This window comes from Electrophorus electricus, chromosome 14, assembly GCF_041902795.1.
Source record: "Electrophorus electricus isolate QZ-2024a chromosome 14, ASM4190279v1, whole genome shotgun sequence".
NCBI lineage: Eukaryota > Metazoa > Chordata > Actinopteri > Gymnotiformes > Gymnotidae > Electrophorus > Electrophorus electricus.
In genome coordinates, this window is record NC_137510.1 from 24670971 (window position 1) to 24688253 (window position 17283).

The 17283-nt window shown below is 39.3% G+C and overlaps 3 protein-coding genes across 5 annotated transcripts; 1 reads left to right on the plus strand and 2 right to left on the minus strand.

Annotated features, from left to right (window-relative positions):
• Positions 1-537: 537 nt before the first annotated feature.
• Positions 538-6735, minus strand: pafah1b3 (platelet-activating factor acetylhydrolase, isoform Ib, gamma subunit). 3 transcript variants are annotated; one of them, XM_027019454.3, is made up of 8 exons: positions 6597-6731; positions 5973-6063; positions 5768-5857; positions 5049-5165; positions 4660-4782; positions 1225-4536; positions 981-1013; positions 538-625 (listed from the first exon to the last, which is right to left on the minus strand). In XM_027019454.3, the coding sequence occupies exons 2-6, from the start codon at positions 6051-6053 to the stop codon at positions 4279-4281; spliced, it is 669 nt and encodes a 222-aa protein (XP_026875255.3). In that variant the 5' UTR covers positions 6054-6063; positions 6597-6731; the 3' UTR covers positions 538-625; positions 981-1013; positions 1225-4278. The 3 variants fall into 3 exon arrangements, with proteins under 3 accessions (XP_026875255.3, XP_026875256.2, XP_081551977.1); XM_027019455.3 differs by lacking the exons at positions 538-625; positions 981-1013 and having other exon boundaries at positions 2919-4536; positions 5768-5834; positions 6597-6735; XM_081695851.1 differs by lacking the exons at positions 538-625; positions 981-1013 and having other exon boundaries at positions 2919-4536; positions 4666-4782; positions 6597-6735.
• Positions 6736-6873: 138 nt separating this feature from the next.
• Positions 6874-10121, plus strand: prr19 (proline rich 19). The gene is made up of 3 exons (XM_081695841.1): positions 6874-9124; positions 9218-9363; positions 9549-10121. The coding sequence occupies exons 1-3, from the start codon at positions 7732-7734 to the stop codon at positions 10119-10121; spliced, it is 2112 nt and encodes a 703-aa protein (XP_081551967.1). The 5' UTR covers positions 6874-7731.
• On the minus strand, positions 10056-14290 carry tlr21 (toll-like receptor 21). The gene has a single exon (XM_027019463.3). The coding sequence runs from the start codon at positions 14288-14290 to the stop codon at positions 11312-11314; it is 2979 nt and encodes a 992-aa protein (XP_026875264.3). The 3' UTR covers positions 10056-11311.
• Positions 14291-17283: the final 2993 nt, after the last annotated feature.

Sequence of the window (17283 nt, forward strand, 5' to 3'; positions counted from 1 at the left end):
TCCATGCCGGCCAGAGTACCCCTGAGAGTAAATGAAGAACACCAATAACAACAGCAGCACCAATCAGCAAGAATTTAGTTGAGAAGGATAAAATTCACAAAAACAAGACAACTGTGATGCCTGTGTGAGTGAGCGACTTACTTGAATGGCGTTGATTTTTGCAGGGACACTTGCTCTGTGTTTTATTTTTCCCTAAGGATAAAATAAGACGATTATGTAAATACTACCTAAGAATGGTGAGAACTGGAGTATCTCCTTATCTAACCAAGAGAATGTAATCATAAATGAAAAACATAGCAGATGTTCCAAGTGTTCCAAGCACTGACAACAAAGGAGCTTTGTAGCAAAACACAGCAAAACAATAATTCATATTTCACACTGCTTTCTCATATTCTGGTTTTAATCTCAGTATGCTTGGACCTACAGAAAAACACACTTGCTGCTTTCTGTGTATTTTTGTAAGGCCCAGTATGTCCTATACTCCTGGTTCATAAGCAGCTCCATCTTTTGCAGTCCCATGCACTCTAACACTCCTCACCACTGCAAGCACATGACCCATCCTGCTGCTTGGGGTTTTGGCTGTTGATATCAGCAGACCTCACTGCATCTCCAGGGTTTGGTGGTGCTGTATTATGTACACAGAAAGAGGATTGCTCAGCAAATCATTTATTTTGCACCCACTTTGTTCTAAAAGCCCTTTTAATATGGCTCAGATAAACAGGTTAGATATAATGTGTGTAGGCTGTGGTATTAAACAATACTTCATGTTTAATTTTTCCATTAAGAAGAAAATAATTCAGTATCAAAGAAAAAGCATACTCCCTTTGGTGTAAAAATGTTACACATTTTAATACTCACCAGTAACATCAGCCTGTTTGACTGGATTTCACTAAAATATATTTATTAAATTAGCATACTTAGTGATATTTTAACACAACCTGACCACTGATGAAAATTTGAACAAATCCATGTCAACTTACAATCCACAAGTAACAGCTGTGAGTCTGTAAGTTCTGTAAGGACAAATACACCCATGTATATAAGTGAACAAGAAAACCTTTTTTTAAGCTTTCATAGCATGTTTTTCAAATAGGTAGACATTGATATTCATTTTTCATCATTATGGTTTGTGTGTGTGTATAACATTACTTGGGTTTAGCTGCTGCTGAGAACTAAAACCAAAATATCAAATTATACCAAGTTATAAGGAATACAATACAGTACCTTGACAAAAAGCGCTGAAGCTCACCATGACAGCAAAGACCATCAGGAACATCAGGAATCTCATATTCTCTCAAAACAGGAAACCAAGTTTTAATAAGTTCAAATCAGTTTTTTTAAAATTACTATTTTAAATTTCTGGGTGGAATCCTGGGCTGCACAGAGACTAAGCAAAGCACTGTCTGTTGAGGTGAAGCAGGTTCTGGGTTTATAAGTAGAGGTTCTTGCTGTCTGCTTTCATACAGCATGCCTGAACTTACTGTAACACAAGCAGAATCAGAGCTGACACGTTGACAATAAGTTCACATCTTCTAGGCACCAAGCTGCCAAATTTTCAAAGTTGCAAAATTTTCTGGTTAGGGTTTCCATGCAGGTTGGACATGAAAATATCCATCCTTATACTTTATCATGCCAAAGATCTTAGTTGAAACGCAATGCTGTCAAAATGGAATGCACACTGCAACTCATTTTGTCTCTTACCATATAATGGATTATAAATTAACTGAAATATTATGAGACCAAGGGAACACTCCAACTTTGCTGTCACGTTATTGCCTCCGCTCACCTGTGAGAAAACAGAATATGATACCTCTGTAGATACCACAGTCATGTCATGAAAGAAAAATAGTCTTGTTTTTACAGGGAGGATAAGATGGGTTAGTTTTAACACCACATTCATCCTCACTGGACACGAATGCGCTTCAGTAGGTGAATAATATGACAAATGATAGACCACCCTTGATGATCATCAGGCAAAAACTCCACATTAGTGCCAGACAAGCTAAGCCCTTTGAATCATGTAAATTTCCTGTAGGCCAAATCTGAAGTCCAGTTCTTCTGCACTTTATTTAGTAAGCAATCCTCAGAGATGCAATAAACACAAATACTACAAAATATCCAGTACAAATATGTAAAGCCTACACTAGTCACACAAACTACATAGTCTGAGTCAAACTTAAACTCAGTTTAACTTTAATAGTATCCTGCTAACTGGCATTTTTAGCTTGCGCTTGTCAACACCAGATCTTAAGAATGACTGGAAGAAATAAATACATATGTAAATAAATGAAAGGTGAAACTTACAGGATAATGGTGCTTGTCTTTAGCTGTAACCAAATACTAAAGAGAGCATATGCGCAGGTGATTTACCGCTTTCTTTGACAGAGATACACAGATATAGTTGGATATCTGTATATCTCCATTTGCCGGTGGAAGATTCTCAGGTTCATCAAGTCTGCCTGCCTCTATTTAAGCATCTAAAATTCCCTGAATGCAGCTGTGATTGAGGATGTCATGCCTTTGGTTCTGGGAACAGTAACACAAACTTTAGTGTTCTTATCTTCACCAACATCTATTTGCAGAAGAAAAATTCTCACAATCCCTTATAATTAATCATGACTCCTTGCGCATGATTTATTGACTCATGGACCCTTTACACTGTCCAGGGTTCAACTTAGTCTTCTTGGCAATTTATGATACTGAATTATGATCAATCATATTGCTATAGCAAAATGTAAATGAAGAATGTTCAACATTAATAGAACAATGCAGCCAGACTGCATAATCATCAGTGGTGACAAGGACATTAATGGGCAGTCATCTTATACTCCTGTAAACTTTATTATGCTATATATAGCAATGGGGAATTCTAACTCGAAGCCTAACAAAACATTTTCACTCAATAAAAAAGGCATTGCCTAGTTCCATGGTTTTAATACAGTATTTTAACATGAAAGATATTTAAATGTATCAATTCTAAACTAGTTTACAGATTTGCATCTCCATAGTACTGCATTATGCAACTCCAGATGTGATCCCAAATTCAACTCATGCAGGGTCCAGGACTAAAAGAGTTTAATAGTAACCAAGGTCATCCATCAACAGCATAGAGCAGCATTACCACATAGAGAAGGACACTACTGAGAAGCAGGTTACCAGTACACTGCAATAGGAGTAAAGACTCCCAAATTAGAGCCATTTACAAAATCAAATATTCTGCAATTAACAATTCTGCAAGTTAAGCCCTGGATGGCTTCTGTACTACTTTTTACTGTTTTCCGTATTCTAAACATACCTGATTGACCTACTCCTCATTAACATTTTTTGGTGGCTGAAGGTTTCCTGGAACATGGAAACCCACAAACAAGGTAAAAGATATTGATCCCATAGATGGGGATCGGAGCTTTTTTTGGTCCCAAAGGGTTCTTGCCGATACACATTGTGCAATTCTCCCGTGCTTCCAGTTTGCAGAACAGACATTACAACTTGCATATAAACACATAAAACACAAATATAATGGTCATTGCAGGAGAAAAGAGGGAAAAAAAAAGAAAAAAAAAAAAGGCACAGAACCATTGTAGCCACTGACAACAAATGCGAAACATCCCCTGGCCTACTCCTCCATTCCTGTGATGCTTAACCTTGTCCATCCCATTTCTAACCCAGGTAACATGAGTGGAGGCTCCGTGTCAAATTTTAAAGTGAAAAGGTGTATTTATCCATGGCACTCATTCTTCTTTGTAAGTAAAAGAGCCAAAACCCATCTGTCATTGTTATTTGGGCAGACTCCAGCATGGACTTCTACTCAGAACCATTGCTTCAAAAATATTTTTCCTTTGAGTGTAGTTAAAGGCAAACAAAAATGGCATGACATACCAATCTACCACACACGCAAAGCAACATAATTTTGGCATTGTAGTTGAACAAGATAATAAATGTAATTGTAATTAATCACTTAGATGTTTAATGTATTATATAGATACATTGTTTATAGCAGATAACTGAACATGAATTAATGTGCAGTGGTGTGAATTACATGTGTGATTATACTGTTTTTATTTATATACATTTTTTAATATATAGATAGAGAGATAGATAGAACAGTATATTCAGTGGGAGTCAGGATGGTTGTCAGTGTTAGACAAAAATCCTGTGCATGTTTATATGCTGCTCTTGATCATTTCTATGTGATGGATATTAATCTCCAATAGTGCTTTAATACCAGTGTGGGGCAGACTTTCTGGAAATCTGGGCACCAGTGCGTTTTCAAGGTAGTAGTCAGGGTGCATGCATCTCTAGCAGGGCTTTAATGCGCATATACAGTGGCTCGCACACTTTCTGGTAGCCTTGTGGTGTGAGGTGGAGATAGTCATACAGGTCCTGGTGGGAGATGGAGCCATCTGAGTGGACGAATCCAGGATCCACATCCAAAAAGGAGGCATAGCACACAGACGCCAACTTGTCCTGTACCAGAGTGTTCACCCTCTTGTTTCGCTCCCGCAGCGGGTTTGGACTCTTACCCCTCGGCAGAACACCCTGCCAGGAAAGAGGGAAGAACAAAGTCAAAGTCAGACACCTGCTCATGGTGTAAACAATTCCGCATCTTAAAGTGAAGCGGTGGAATACAGAAAGGATTTCTCAGTAGAAGAATGAACTAACCAGCACAAGAATGTGAGCTTGAGAAAGATGCTGGTTGATCACATCAATGATGGCCATGATACCCCCACAGATCTGCTGAGGGGTATGGCCATGGTTGTTAGTCCCCACCCACACCACAACCACCTACACACAGAGGCGAAAAAGGTCATATTGTCAATCAATAATACTATGCAACAATAACAATAATAACTATAGCAGTAACTACTATAATACTAGTAAAAAAAAACAAACAAAAAAAACAAACAAAAACAAATCCACACAACTTGATGCTTATAAATACATTGACCAACTGTATCTGTTGCAGAGAATTTGGCTTATCTTGCTGTAATGCACATTAATATGTGGTAATAGACAGCAATCTCAACAAATTAGCAGCCAGAAGAGTCTACCTTGGGGGAGATGTGGTCCAGCTCTCCATTACTAAGCCTCCACAGAACATGCTGTGTTGCATCACCACCAATCCCAAAATTCAGAGTATGGAGTGGGGAGAATAGCTTTCTCCACACCTGTCAACAAATTTTATTTATATAAAATACGCATACATACATGTAGTTGAATTGGGGTGGGAACAGTGGTTTTCTCTCTAACAGATGTAGAAGATATTGCTACCCCTGCCCCAACATTATAATCTCAAAAGAAAGAGGAAGGATTTTACTGATACATTTCATTCATGTCATTTTAAAAAGAAAAATAAAGATGCTGTTTTGGTTTACTCATTATTAAGAGTTTTCTGTTTGTTTCATCTTGCCACTGCAGCTTCATGTACTGAAGTTACTGGAGTTGTGTAGTAAAGCTACATTAGTACTAATAGCACCCCTTTATGAAAAATAAGCCTACTAAAGTGTGAGTGAATGAGTGAGTGAGCCCAAGGTGCTTTGTATATATAAAAAGTTATTTTAAGATGCTCTTATCTGCTTGTGTCAGGACACTTCCATAAAATACTCAAACGAGATACGCAGTTGTCGGAGTCATCCGCATTCTCCCAACACGTGCTCAAAGTATACTGAGATCACTTCAAGACTGATGGATAAGTAAATGAATGTGTCTGAATCATTGTTTATAATTGTTAGTGGTTTATGTATGTATTGGAACAAAGAGTGTAGCATACCTCAAACTCATGGAGCAACTGGACAAGAGAGTCTCCAACAAAAAGAACATCGGGTTCCTTTCCTTTACTGTCAGAGACAAAACGATTATGCTGCAGAGAGAGAAAATGATAAACTGGTCACATTAAAAAAAGCTACGCATCATGAAAACCAGAACCAAAACAGAGAGCACTATGCACACGTGTATGTATGAATATGCAAATTCACCATTGACATCCATCGTCCATCGCCTTGTACATCCTCACAAGGTATGGGTGTGGCTGCAGGGTTAGAATCTCCGCTGCTCATTGTCGTCACTCTAATAAAAAGCAAATACACAAGTCATACAGTGGGATTAAAGCATCTTTTTTGTTACATGGAATTGTGCAACATTTTACTTTACTCAGCTGATGTAAGTGCAGCCAAACTGTTCTTTAAAAATATTAGATAAACGTAAGCTGCGTGGGAGAACAGAACATCAAAATTACATGATGAAATGGAGTAACGTAATGCGAACGAAACAGGTGCAGATTTACCCTGCAATTCTACCTAAAACAATGTGTTAGCTTGAAATTCACGGGTTTGTGTACTCGGACTTTCACATTGTTTGGTTACAGGCAGAAAGTCTGAGGATCGTTTAAACCCAATGGCTAACGTGTAAGCATATAATGTTTATAGCTAGCTAACCGCTAGTTAGCTATATAATTAGCTAGGTCGTTGATGTGCATTTTATTCAGTCAATGCTAACGTTAATTTAGCACGATATCCAATTATGAGACGCAATACGAACAGCATTTTTTTACACTTTAGAATAACTGACTAAAATAATAAACAAACTGCAATTGTACTTACCTGTAGCTAGCGCTACAGCTAACCACCAACCCCCTGAGTCTGTTCTTAACCCAGGAATTGACGTCAGCGTAGGGTTTATCAAGGCATGTTAAGTCGAGCCCAGAGAGACCATCTTGAAATGTTTATGTAAATTACTCGATTTAAGACTTTCCATTCTTACCAATTACAAGCTTTTGTAACTTACTTTTACGTCTTCATAAGGCCACGATTAATATGTGTGAGTGGGTATTGCAGAACTGCGCTTCATATGCGCACAGTCAATGACTTGTAAATATTATGCATCACAGATAACTAACGCTAGGTTGGATTCTTCAAGAATCTTGAATAAGTTACAGATTTATAGAGGGTCTGGCAGAGATATCAGCATGTAAAAAAAGGAAAAAGCTGTGCACTCGTTAAAAATGAAATATTTAGTGATTAAAAAATTATTTATTGTTGATGCATCATTTGAAATGGGGTCCAAAAAAGCTATGCACTCAATTTAGCTGACGCCCCCAACACACCTGATCCACGTTACCAGGCAACGGAGTGTTCAAATTAACGGTGGGAGGATGTTGATCTTTACTAGATAAACAGCAAGCTAGGTAGGTTAGCTAGCGAACATAGATAATGTAGCTGTATTTAAAAGTTATCAAGCTAGTTAGTTCTCCTTAAGTGTTGCACAAAAACAAGCCCTACACCTGAGGTATGAGAAAATAGAATAACCGTAAAAACCTTTATTTATTCTGGTGCCGACAAAAATGGCTAATTAAATAACGATAACTAATTGATGCCAGCTGTTGGCTATTGACAGTGCCCCTGTTGTCGACCAGAACAAGCTAGCTAGGTTAGCTAACGCTAACGACTTTTCTTTTCTTAGAGATGATGGTCAGTAGCATGTTTTCTTTGTATTTCTTGAGGCTATACAAGAAATTCAGTTATTAGGTTACCTAAGTTGGTTGAAGCCCGAAGTTAACATTTTTTGTTTGTTTTTTGTAAAAAAGAAAGAGAAATAGAATTAATGGATGTTTGTCAAAACACTGGATAGTTTGGTTTGTAGCAACACTTCAAAAGTGCTCCAAACAGTTTCTCTTTGTTGTGTGCACTTCAACAGCTATGAGCCACGGTGACAGAAGAGCTTTATCCGAAAATCAGAATGTCCTCAACATCTTTAGCAACAATATCAAGGCCAAGGTTAAGTCCTGCAGTGCGGATTTCTCTGCCTCCTGCTGCAAATCAATTTGCTGTAATGACAGGACATGATGATTGCAATATTTCTCAAAAGGTAAAACGACTCAAAACACGAAAAGAGAGGAACCAGATTCGAAGGCAGGACAGCAGTAGTTGTTATCAAAGACATCAACAAGGTAAAAAAGGAAGCAAAAACAAAGCATGGTGTTATAATTTACAGGATTGCCCCTATGGTCATTCAGTGAAACATTTACAAAAACAAAGGGCAGTTCTTAAGCCGCTTCCTCAACAGAAGATAAGTGTCATCACTGAAGGTCGTCTTACATCTATCAGAGGCCTCTTTAGTCATCAGGTGAGGTCTGTGGACATCAAGCGACTTGTAAAAGAGCAGAAGAAAAAGCACAGGTCCAAAGAGAATCAGCCAGGGCAAGATACTTTATACAACTCCCCCTCACTCCCATCATCTCCTCTGCTGATTTCTAGGTCTAAATCAGGTGAAGGTGGTAGATGTATACAGGAAGATCAGAAATCAAAGAGGCCTAGAAATATATCATCTCATCAGATGGCTCATTCACAGATTAATTCACAAGACACAGTCTCTGTGACTTTGTATAAAACAGATAGGAAGCACAGTTGTGCACAAACACTTCATGAAGCTGTAGATGCAACTAGCAGATCTGGAAGCCCTTGTAGTCAGAGAAGGACTGAACCTGTAGTTTTGTCTTCATTAGAGTGTGAACATGTCCATAAATCCTGCTCAGCCAATGCTAAAGCTAACCAGAATGAACCCTATATCACTCCAGAAATGAAAGACACCTTAAAATCACATGATCAAGAACAAACAACAAAACCTGCTGCTGCCAATGATAAGAGACATGGTTTTGTAAATACCCCAAAATTAGACAGCAATCCTACAAAGTCAGTACTCTTAAGTATGGCTGCTTCACAATCTGACTCTGGTCATCCATCCTTCACAACCGCTTCACCTGCACTGGACAGAGAGAAAATTGCACAGCCAACTGAAGGTCGTCATCAAAATCCAGAAGTAGTGGGCAGGTTGGCACCTCGTCTGTGTCAGACTCTAGATTTCCTTCCACTACGACGACGCTGCCCCCTGCTGACAGAGTGCAGAGATGTACTGCTGCAGACCCTGCAGGAGAGGCACAGCTCCCAGCTCCAGCACAGCCTGCATAGGCTACACTCGCACCTCAGTGTGGAAAGGCCATATTCACGACACATCACTCAACAAGCATGCACTGACTCAGGGCAAAGATATGGGAACAACACACACATGGGTTTCAGCTATGCATGGAAAAATGAAGATAGCCAACAAAATGCAAATATGGAGAGTTGGGCAGGTAAGTCACCTTGAAATAAGGGATTATAACAGCACAATGTATATGTTTATGATAAATTCTCTGAGTAATATTTATTCAATGTTTGTGTTGTAGAACATTTGTCACAAAGAAAATATGTGGGAGAAAATTCTACTCAGAATATTGAAAGAGCAGCAAAGTGGAATATGTCAAGGCAAGCGTGGGGAACATACTCACCTCAGGATTTTCTCATGAAATGTCAGCTGCCATTTCAAGATATTGTAAGTTGTTTAGCAGACTTAAAATGAGTCCCATTTTGTTGGAAACACAGAGTAAAAGTCAACTTAATGAAAGGTCAAACTAACATTGTTAAACTGATTTGAAAAATACTGCTCTACAATTTTTCTGTTGCCCTTAATTGTGTATAGATGCAGGTTGATGCTTAGTAAATGTTTACTGTCTACAGTTGGATCAGTGGAGTATAAGAGCACAGTCTCAGGAGTCCCCTAGAGGAAAGCAACATTTCAACACACAGGGATTTCCCAGGCATCAGGATTTTAATGGCTCTGAAATTCTCACATCAAGTTCTCATAATTGGGAGGAGTTGACCTCTGATCCACTTTCCCTACACTCATGGAAACAAGTAAAATTGGGCAGAAGTGAACTACAGTCAAAAGACTGCAATGAACTGTTTGAACAGTGGAGAAGTGACCCAAATTTAGGTTTCCTGTTTGATGGTGAAAATATGAATAGAACCCATGCACCATTAGATCATTTGATAGAGTTGAGGGACTGGTCTCCTCAGCAGAAACTGGAAAGTTCCAATGAGAGATCACTGGTTGGTGCTTCCTCCACTGTTTCAGCATTCTTTCCTCCTGAAGGGTTCCGTTACGAGCCTTATTATCGCTTTCCACATCCCTTGAACTCCATCAACTCAAAAGAAAGGTCTGCTATGACTCTTTATACTCAGTCAGACAAAGAAAGTGGTCTTTATTCATTTTTGCCTCAGAACACTTCTTGTATTCAGTATTGGTCATAGGCTTTGCTACATACAGAGCTACATACAGATGCAACTTTGTATTTTAAGTTGATAAAAACTTTATGTATTATTTCATAGCGGTTCCTCACACTATAGATCTCGGAGGACAAAAGATAGCATACCCACTGTTAAAGTAATTTTGTTTGAAACAGTCATCGGCTGCAAATAATAAAAAACAAAGTCACATTGAGAGTTATACTTTAATTTCAGGTTTGGACCAAACTCAGTTCTAAAACACAAATCTAGCTCTAAAATTCCATAACTGTAACTAAACAGCATACTGTTAATACTGGAGTGTATTACAGATCAAAATCTTGTGTAGATATGACAGATAATTGTATGACATGCTTATTTGGTTCTGTTTGAAGATCATTTTGCTTCATGTCAAAATCACTATAGCATGATATTTGTGTTTAATTAATACCAGTTCTTACTAAATGACAAAAGACTTAATAAAGTCTTAAAACACATGAAGAACAAATAACCATTTGTTATAGCTTCAAGTACACCTGTATATTTGCATCTAATGAACATACCTCAAAAAACAGGAAAAAAGCTTACTGTGTTTGACATTGCTTTGTAACGTTTAAGACAGTGACTGCACATTATGTGCCAGGTGATATTTCATATCCCATATGTTGTTTTTGTAATTTAACCTATTATGTGTTACTGCGATTTCAATATATTAACATGAAAGCCCACATACTAAGGATGCATAAACCTGTATTGAATTGAACTGCATTGCTCTAAAATCTGGAACTGCAGATCTTTCTGTGTTTAGAGTGAAGTTCTTGTATGGATTCAGACATTTTAACTCAAGATTTATACATACACTGAAGTCAATTTTAACTCAGCAAGAATGCAGATAAAAGTTTCATATTTTATAATAAAGAATTCTTTGGTTACAACATAATTTCTTCAAAATATATTACAGCAATTCCTGTCAATACTGGTATTTTGTTTCACAAGATTCTATTTATCAAGCCCTTGTTAATAAGGCTCAAATATACCATACCACAAAATTGAAAATTAGTCAAAAATGTTTCGTCATTAAATATGACCTGTGAATATTTAAGACATGTTCAGATATGTACTTGTGTTCTTTGCATAGTCTTATTTAAATGTTACTTGACTTGGTCCCATGACCATGATTTGGAGGCCTGTCATGTGTGTATAGGTTTATATTTTTTTTAGGGCATCAGGTTGGGTTGGCTTCCAAAATGGCCTCTTTCTTCCATGTTTCCTTCAGTTGGCTGCCCCATCTGCAAATCTACCTCCGATTGCTCTTCTTGGCATCTGCTGCTACTACTTATTGCCCTCTTGAGCTGCTTCCAAAATAGTTCTTGTGCATTGATCGGATCTGTGCAATCTGGCTGTGGCCACTGTAGATAGGTTTTTTTCAACATAACTTTCCTCATACGGTGATAGGTGGACAGCTGTCGCTCATGTATAGACTCCAAGAAGACAAGTAAGAGCACATCCTGCATTTCATGAAAAAGACGGTAGCTGGCCATTTGGATCTCGAGGGAGCACCACTCACTACGGAGGAAGCTTTGACTGATAACACATACTGTCTTGCGGCTGTTGTAAACAGCTGAAACAATGTTGTCAACTATGTAGCGACCTGGCTCAAAGTCACGGTGGTGGAGACAGAGTTTGAATGAAGACCCATTGCCTTCCAGGTTTGGCAGCAACTTCTCCATCACCCATTTCTCATCTGCTGAATTGTAAGAAATGAAAGCATCATACATGCTTTTTTCTTCCTCCTCCCGGAGACGACGCCACTGTTCCCCAAACCATGAGCGGAATACATAGTAGCCATATTTAAATTTCCAGTAAAGTTTAACATGAAGCAGTGGTACTAGAATTAATACAATTGTTGCAAAATATGTGGAGGCAAACAAGTACACTCCAAGATCCAGATAACAGACATCGGTCTCAAAGTTGTAAAAGTTTGACCCATTGAGATCCTGGCAAGACAAATCGTAAAGGTATACAAGCTGGACCTTCTGGTTGTTCTTAGTCCAATTCTGTAGGTCACTGTTGAGACAGCTGCAGCTGAGTGGAGAATTTCGCAGGTCTAGGTACTGTAGATTAGTTAGGTTTTCTAGCAATTGTATGTCCATTGTTTGCAGAGCATTGCGGTTAAGATGGAGCACTTTCAATGCTGTGAGATTACCAAATACCTCTTCTGAAAATGACTCGACACCCATATTCTCAATAGATAATGTCACCAATTTCTGAAGGTTTTTGAAAATACCTGGCTTGAGTTGAGTCACACCAGCACCTGAGTTGTCTAATGTTAAAAAGGTTAAGCTTTTCAGGTCATCAAATATGTCAGCGTTGAAATAAGAGATATGGTTGTTGCTAAGGTAAAGTCTTGTCAGGGAAGTAAGGCCACGGAAAAATGCGCTAGGTAATATGGAGATGCCATATGGTAACTGTCCATCTAATTTCAGGTCAATGAGCTTTGTTAAATTTACAAATGGAGAGTATGGCTGTTTTGTGTAATAGCAGATAGAATTACCACATAAATCTAGCACTTGTAATGTGCGATGAAGCCTTCCAAGCTGTTGATCATCAATAGCTTCAAGACGATTACGGTCTAAGTAAAGATTGGCCAAGCTGTCAAGCCCATTAAAAGCTTGGGGCATCAACTGTGCTATCTTGTTTCCACCTAAATCTAGAATGGTCAGATTTCCAAGGGAGTGGAAGGTATTGTTGAATATCACAGCAATTCGGTTATTGCGCAAATTGAGTGTCTTAAGACTGTGAAGGTCTTCAAAGCTCTCAGCATAAAGATCACTCAAAAGATTGTTGTCTAAACGGAGTGTAACAAGGTCTCTAAGTCCACTCAAAGCTTTTTTGTCCATATAGGCAATTATGTTTATGTTAAGAAGAAGTGTTGTTATTTTGGGTGCATGAATAAAAGCAAATGCACTAATGTATAAAATGCGATTGTAGCGGTAGCTCAGTTCTTTAAGGTTGGGTAAACTCAGGTTGGTTGCCGTCTTGCAAGATAATAGTTTGGTTATGTGGTTATGTTCAAATTTGAGACTCCTCACTTGTTTTTGATCTTTGAGGAACTCCAAACATTTTATGTTTTTCAGCTCATTGTATGAGAGGTCCAAGATCCCAGAGATCTTAGGGCAATTAGAGAGCATAGTTTTGTTCAGAGTCCTTATTCCATTACTTTGAAGGGTCATATTACGTATATGTATTTTTGGATAGTGTGACAGTTGTTTACACAGTGAAGACAGAAAGTGGGGCTTATTTGCTCCCAAACCAGAGAAATCTATGCATTGAGGTGGCACCTTTGTGAAATTACACTTGAGGAGTTTTATTATAGAAACATTGGTAGAATGCAATCGCAGGTACCTCAGACTGTTCAGGTTCATACCCCAAAAAGCCCTGGATGATAGAAATTTGTTATAGGAGAAATCCAACACTTTGACACTACTTAGAAATTCTCTACTGCATCCCAGAGTGTTTAGATTGTTGTTATCAAGGTAAAGGGTGGCAAGTGACTGTGGAAGACTGGCTGAGTGATGCAAGGAGTTTAGACTGTTGAAGGAAAGCTTCAGTTTAGTCAGAGCTGACAGGTGTGTTATTGAATGCACCACAGCTGAGAAGTTGAATAACTGGTTCCTACGTAGGTCCAAAATCTTTAAGCTGGTCAAACTAGAAAACAGGTCTAAAGGAAGACTTTTCAGTTGGTTGTCATCCAAGAGCAAGTTGGTGAGATTATGGAGGCCTCTAAAGGAAGAATGACTGAGATAGGATATGGCATTGGTTGACAAGTTCAGGGTTTGAAGATGCATTAGGTGAATGAAGGCATCCTCGTTAATTTTCCTTATACGATTACAGTCAAGTCTGAGAATCTTGAGTTCTGGCAGGTGACTAAAGCTTCCTGAAGGAATGTCTGAGAGAATACAGTAAGAGATTGTAATGTTTGTTGCAGAAGGGGGTATGTCATCCACAATCGCAGAAACTGTCTGTGCTTGCCGTTTTATACATTTAAATATTGCTTTCTTTGAGTCTACACTTTCATTGCAGTTCTTGAAACTGTAGTTTAGGGTGAACTGAAGGAATGAGGTGAATATTCCCACTGAGATCAATAGATGGAACCAATGTGCCATATTTCCCAAAGATTTGATGTTAAACTCCATCACCCTTCACGAGAGCCGCAATATTGTATATTTAAGGACATGATGGCTTTTTGATCTGTACTCTGGGTTTTTATGGTCATACACAGATATCTGGAAAAGAAGAAAGAAAGATGCAGTGTTAATTGATTTTAATCACAAACATATTTTGTTCTATTTAGGGTTTGAAGATGTGGTAGATTAAGAACGCCATTATTTGTTACAAGAAAGACATCCTTGCAAACGTTCCTTATTTTGTTGCTTCTGCTCCAGTAATGCATCAGAGTATGATGGAACACGTTCCCATTTGCAGCTATTTGTAGAAGCACTCTTATAACAGATTCATGTTCCCTAGTGTTAACAAGAAACAAGCAGTGACTCAGGGTGGAGTAAGGACAATGCAACTGTGGAAGTACCTATAATCAAATATGGATTGCATCTTATGCAAGCAAAGGCAAAAAATCCAATCTCCTCCTGACTCTGCAGGTACTGAATTTTCTAGAATAATATGATTGGTTGGCATTTGACCTTTGCTCCCTTTTCCTCAAGTGGGACATTTACATTTACGGAATTTACCAGACGCGCTTATCCAGAGCAACTTACAAAAGTGCTTTGTCATTTACTCATAGAATATATCCTAGTACAGTACAGTAGGTTAGAGTCCAACATACCAATGAACTAGAATACAGGGATCAATGCTGATACCTAGAAGTACAACATATATAAGGTCTATCTTAAACAATGATAAGTGCAATAAACAAGTGCTAGAGTTTATTAAAGAAAATAAACAATACCCTACAATAAGTACTAATCTAGTCAGTCAATATGGGAGCATGGTCAGTTGTCCTTTAAATATTCTGCAAATAGATGGGTCTTTAGTCTGCGTTTGAAGTCTGCAAGGGACTCTGCTGTTCAGACAGCAAGTGGGAGTTCATTCCACCATCTGGGAGCCAGGACAGAAAATAGTCTCGATGCTTGTCGTCCATGAGACCTGAAGTAATGTATTTCAAGCCGAGCCATACTTGAGGTTCGAAGTACTCGAGTTACAGATCAGGCTTTGACCATTGGACATCTAACAAAGCCTCCATTTTTCTTGGTAGTATTGCTGACTGAAAGTCAAAGCTCACATTACCCTGATGAAGGCTTATTGGCTGTACCTCATACATAGACTTAGCAATATTAAAGTCCTGTAAAAGTCCTTTGGATTTATTTACATGTACTATCTGTAAATGTGTGTATTGGAGGTATGTGCACATTAAAATATCATATTCATGAATTTGCATGGGAGGACTTAGTTTGCCTTGGACTATCTTTTTTGCTATGAAAACAAGCAACATTTGAGGGCCTGTATGTGTTCCATTTCAAACTCTTAGATCAGCTTTTAAAAGAATCAATTAAAAATATGCTGTAGCTTTAGAAATTAGGAATATGAATAACCACTTATCTAGGTCATGATTGGACATTATGATTGTTTTGTTTGTTTATTACTAAATGAAGGTTGACGATATTAGATGTGACGATCATATTAAATTCTATTAGGTTGAAGTAGTAATATTTAAAGAGCTTAGCATTATCTGTAAGGTAAAAGGTGGGTGGGGAGTGTTGCTTGTCTCAAATTCTATCAAAACACCTCATAGATGTCATACTCACATCCCTGAGAATCCCCCATTTGCTTGATACATGGAAAGTTGGGTGGACCCTCAACGATGGGGGAAGGGCAAGGTAATAAGAGACAGGGTTAATGCGGGGAAAGACCTTGAATGGCCCGATGTAGTGAGAAGTGAGTTTGCAGGGATTCCCACGCAAAAGCAGGTCCTTGGCTGATAGCCACACCCGCTCTCCAGGCCGATAAGTTGGTGCTGGTCGCCGTCTCTTGTCAGCATAACGTTTCTGAGTTGCAGCGGCAGATAAGAGTCCTGTGTGCGGTTCGCCAGGCTAAGTGGCAGCGCCTGACCGTCTGCTCAGCAGACCGAACACCCACATCGGCCTCTTGGTCAGGAAACATGGATGGAGCATACCTGTACTGGCACTCGAATGGTGACATGAGTAAGGAGGAGTGCCACAGGGTGTTGTGGGCAAACTCCACCCATAATAGGTGCTCAGACCAAGAGGATGAATAGGAAGAGACCAGACAGCGGAGGGTGCGCTCCAAGTCCTGATGAACCCTTTTGGTCTGGCCGTTGGATTGGGGATGGAAGCCAGAGAACAAGTTGGCTTCTGCCCCCAACAACTGACAGAAGGTCCCCCAGAACTGGCTGGTGAATTGAGGCCCACAGTCTGACATGATGTTGCTAGGCAGCCCATGAAGACGGACAACTTGTGTAAGCAATACTTTAACTGTTTCCTTCACAGATGGCAGTTTTGGCAGTGCAAAGAAATGGCCAGCCTTGGAGAACCTGTCCCTGACCACCAAAATCACCATGTTGCCGTTGATGGAGGCAGCCCTGTAATAAAGTCAAGCGACAGGTGAGACCAAGGGTCTGAAGGGACAGCCAGTGGGTGCAAGAAACCAGCGGGCCTTGTCCTGGTGTACTTGCACTGAGCACAGGTGCGACAGGAGTTCACAAATGCTCGGACATCCACCAAAACTGCCAACAGAGAAATGACATGACGAGGTATTTTTAGTACCCAGAGGAGGTGATGAACGCCGTCTTCCACTCGTCTCCCTCCCGGATTCTCACCAAGTTGTAGGCATTGCGCAGGTCTAGTTTAGTAAAAATGGAGACCTGCTGCAGTGTTTCGAATGCTGATGTCATGAGGGGCAATGGATAGCGGTTCTTGATGGTTATTTTGTTAAACCCCTGGTAGTCTATACAGGCGCGTAGCCCACCATCTTTCTTCCTGACAAAAAAGAACCCCATGCCAGTCGGGGCAGTAGATTGCTGGATGGACCCTAGGGCCAAGCACTCTTGTACATACACTCATCCGTTGCCTGACATTCGGGCCCCAAAATGAAGAATAGGCAGTCTCTAGTGGGACTGGAGCCTGGTAGGAGGTTTATGGGCTTGTCATATGGC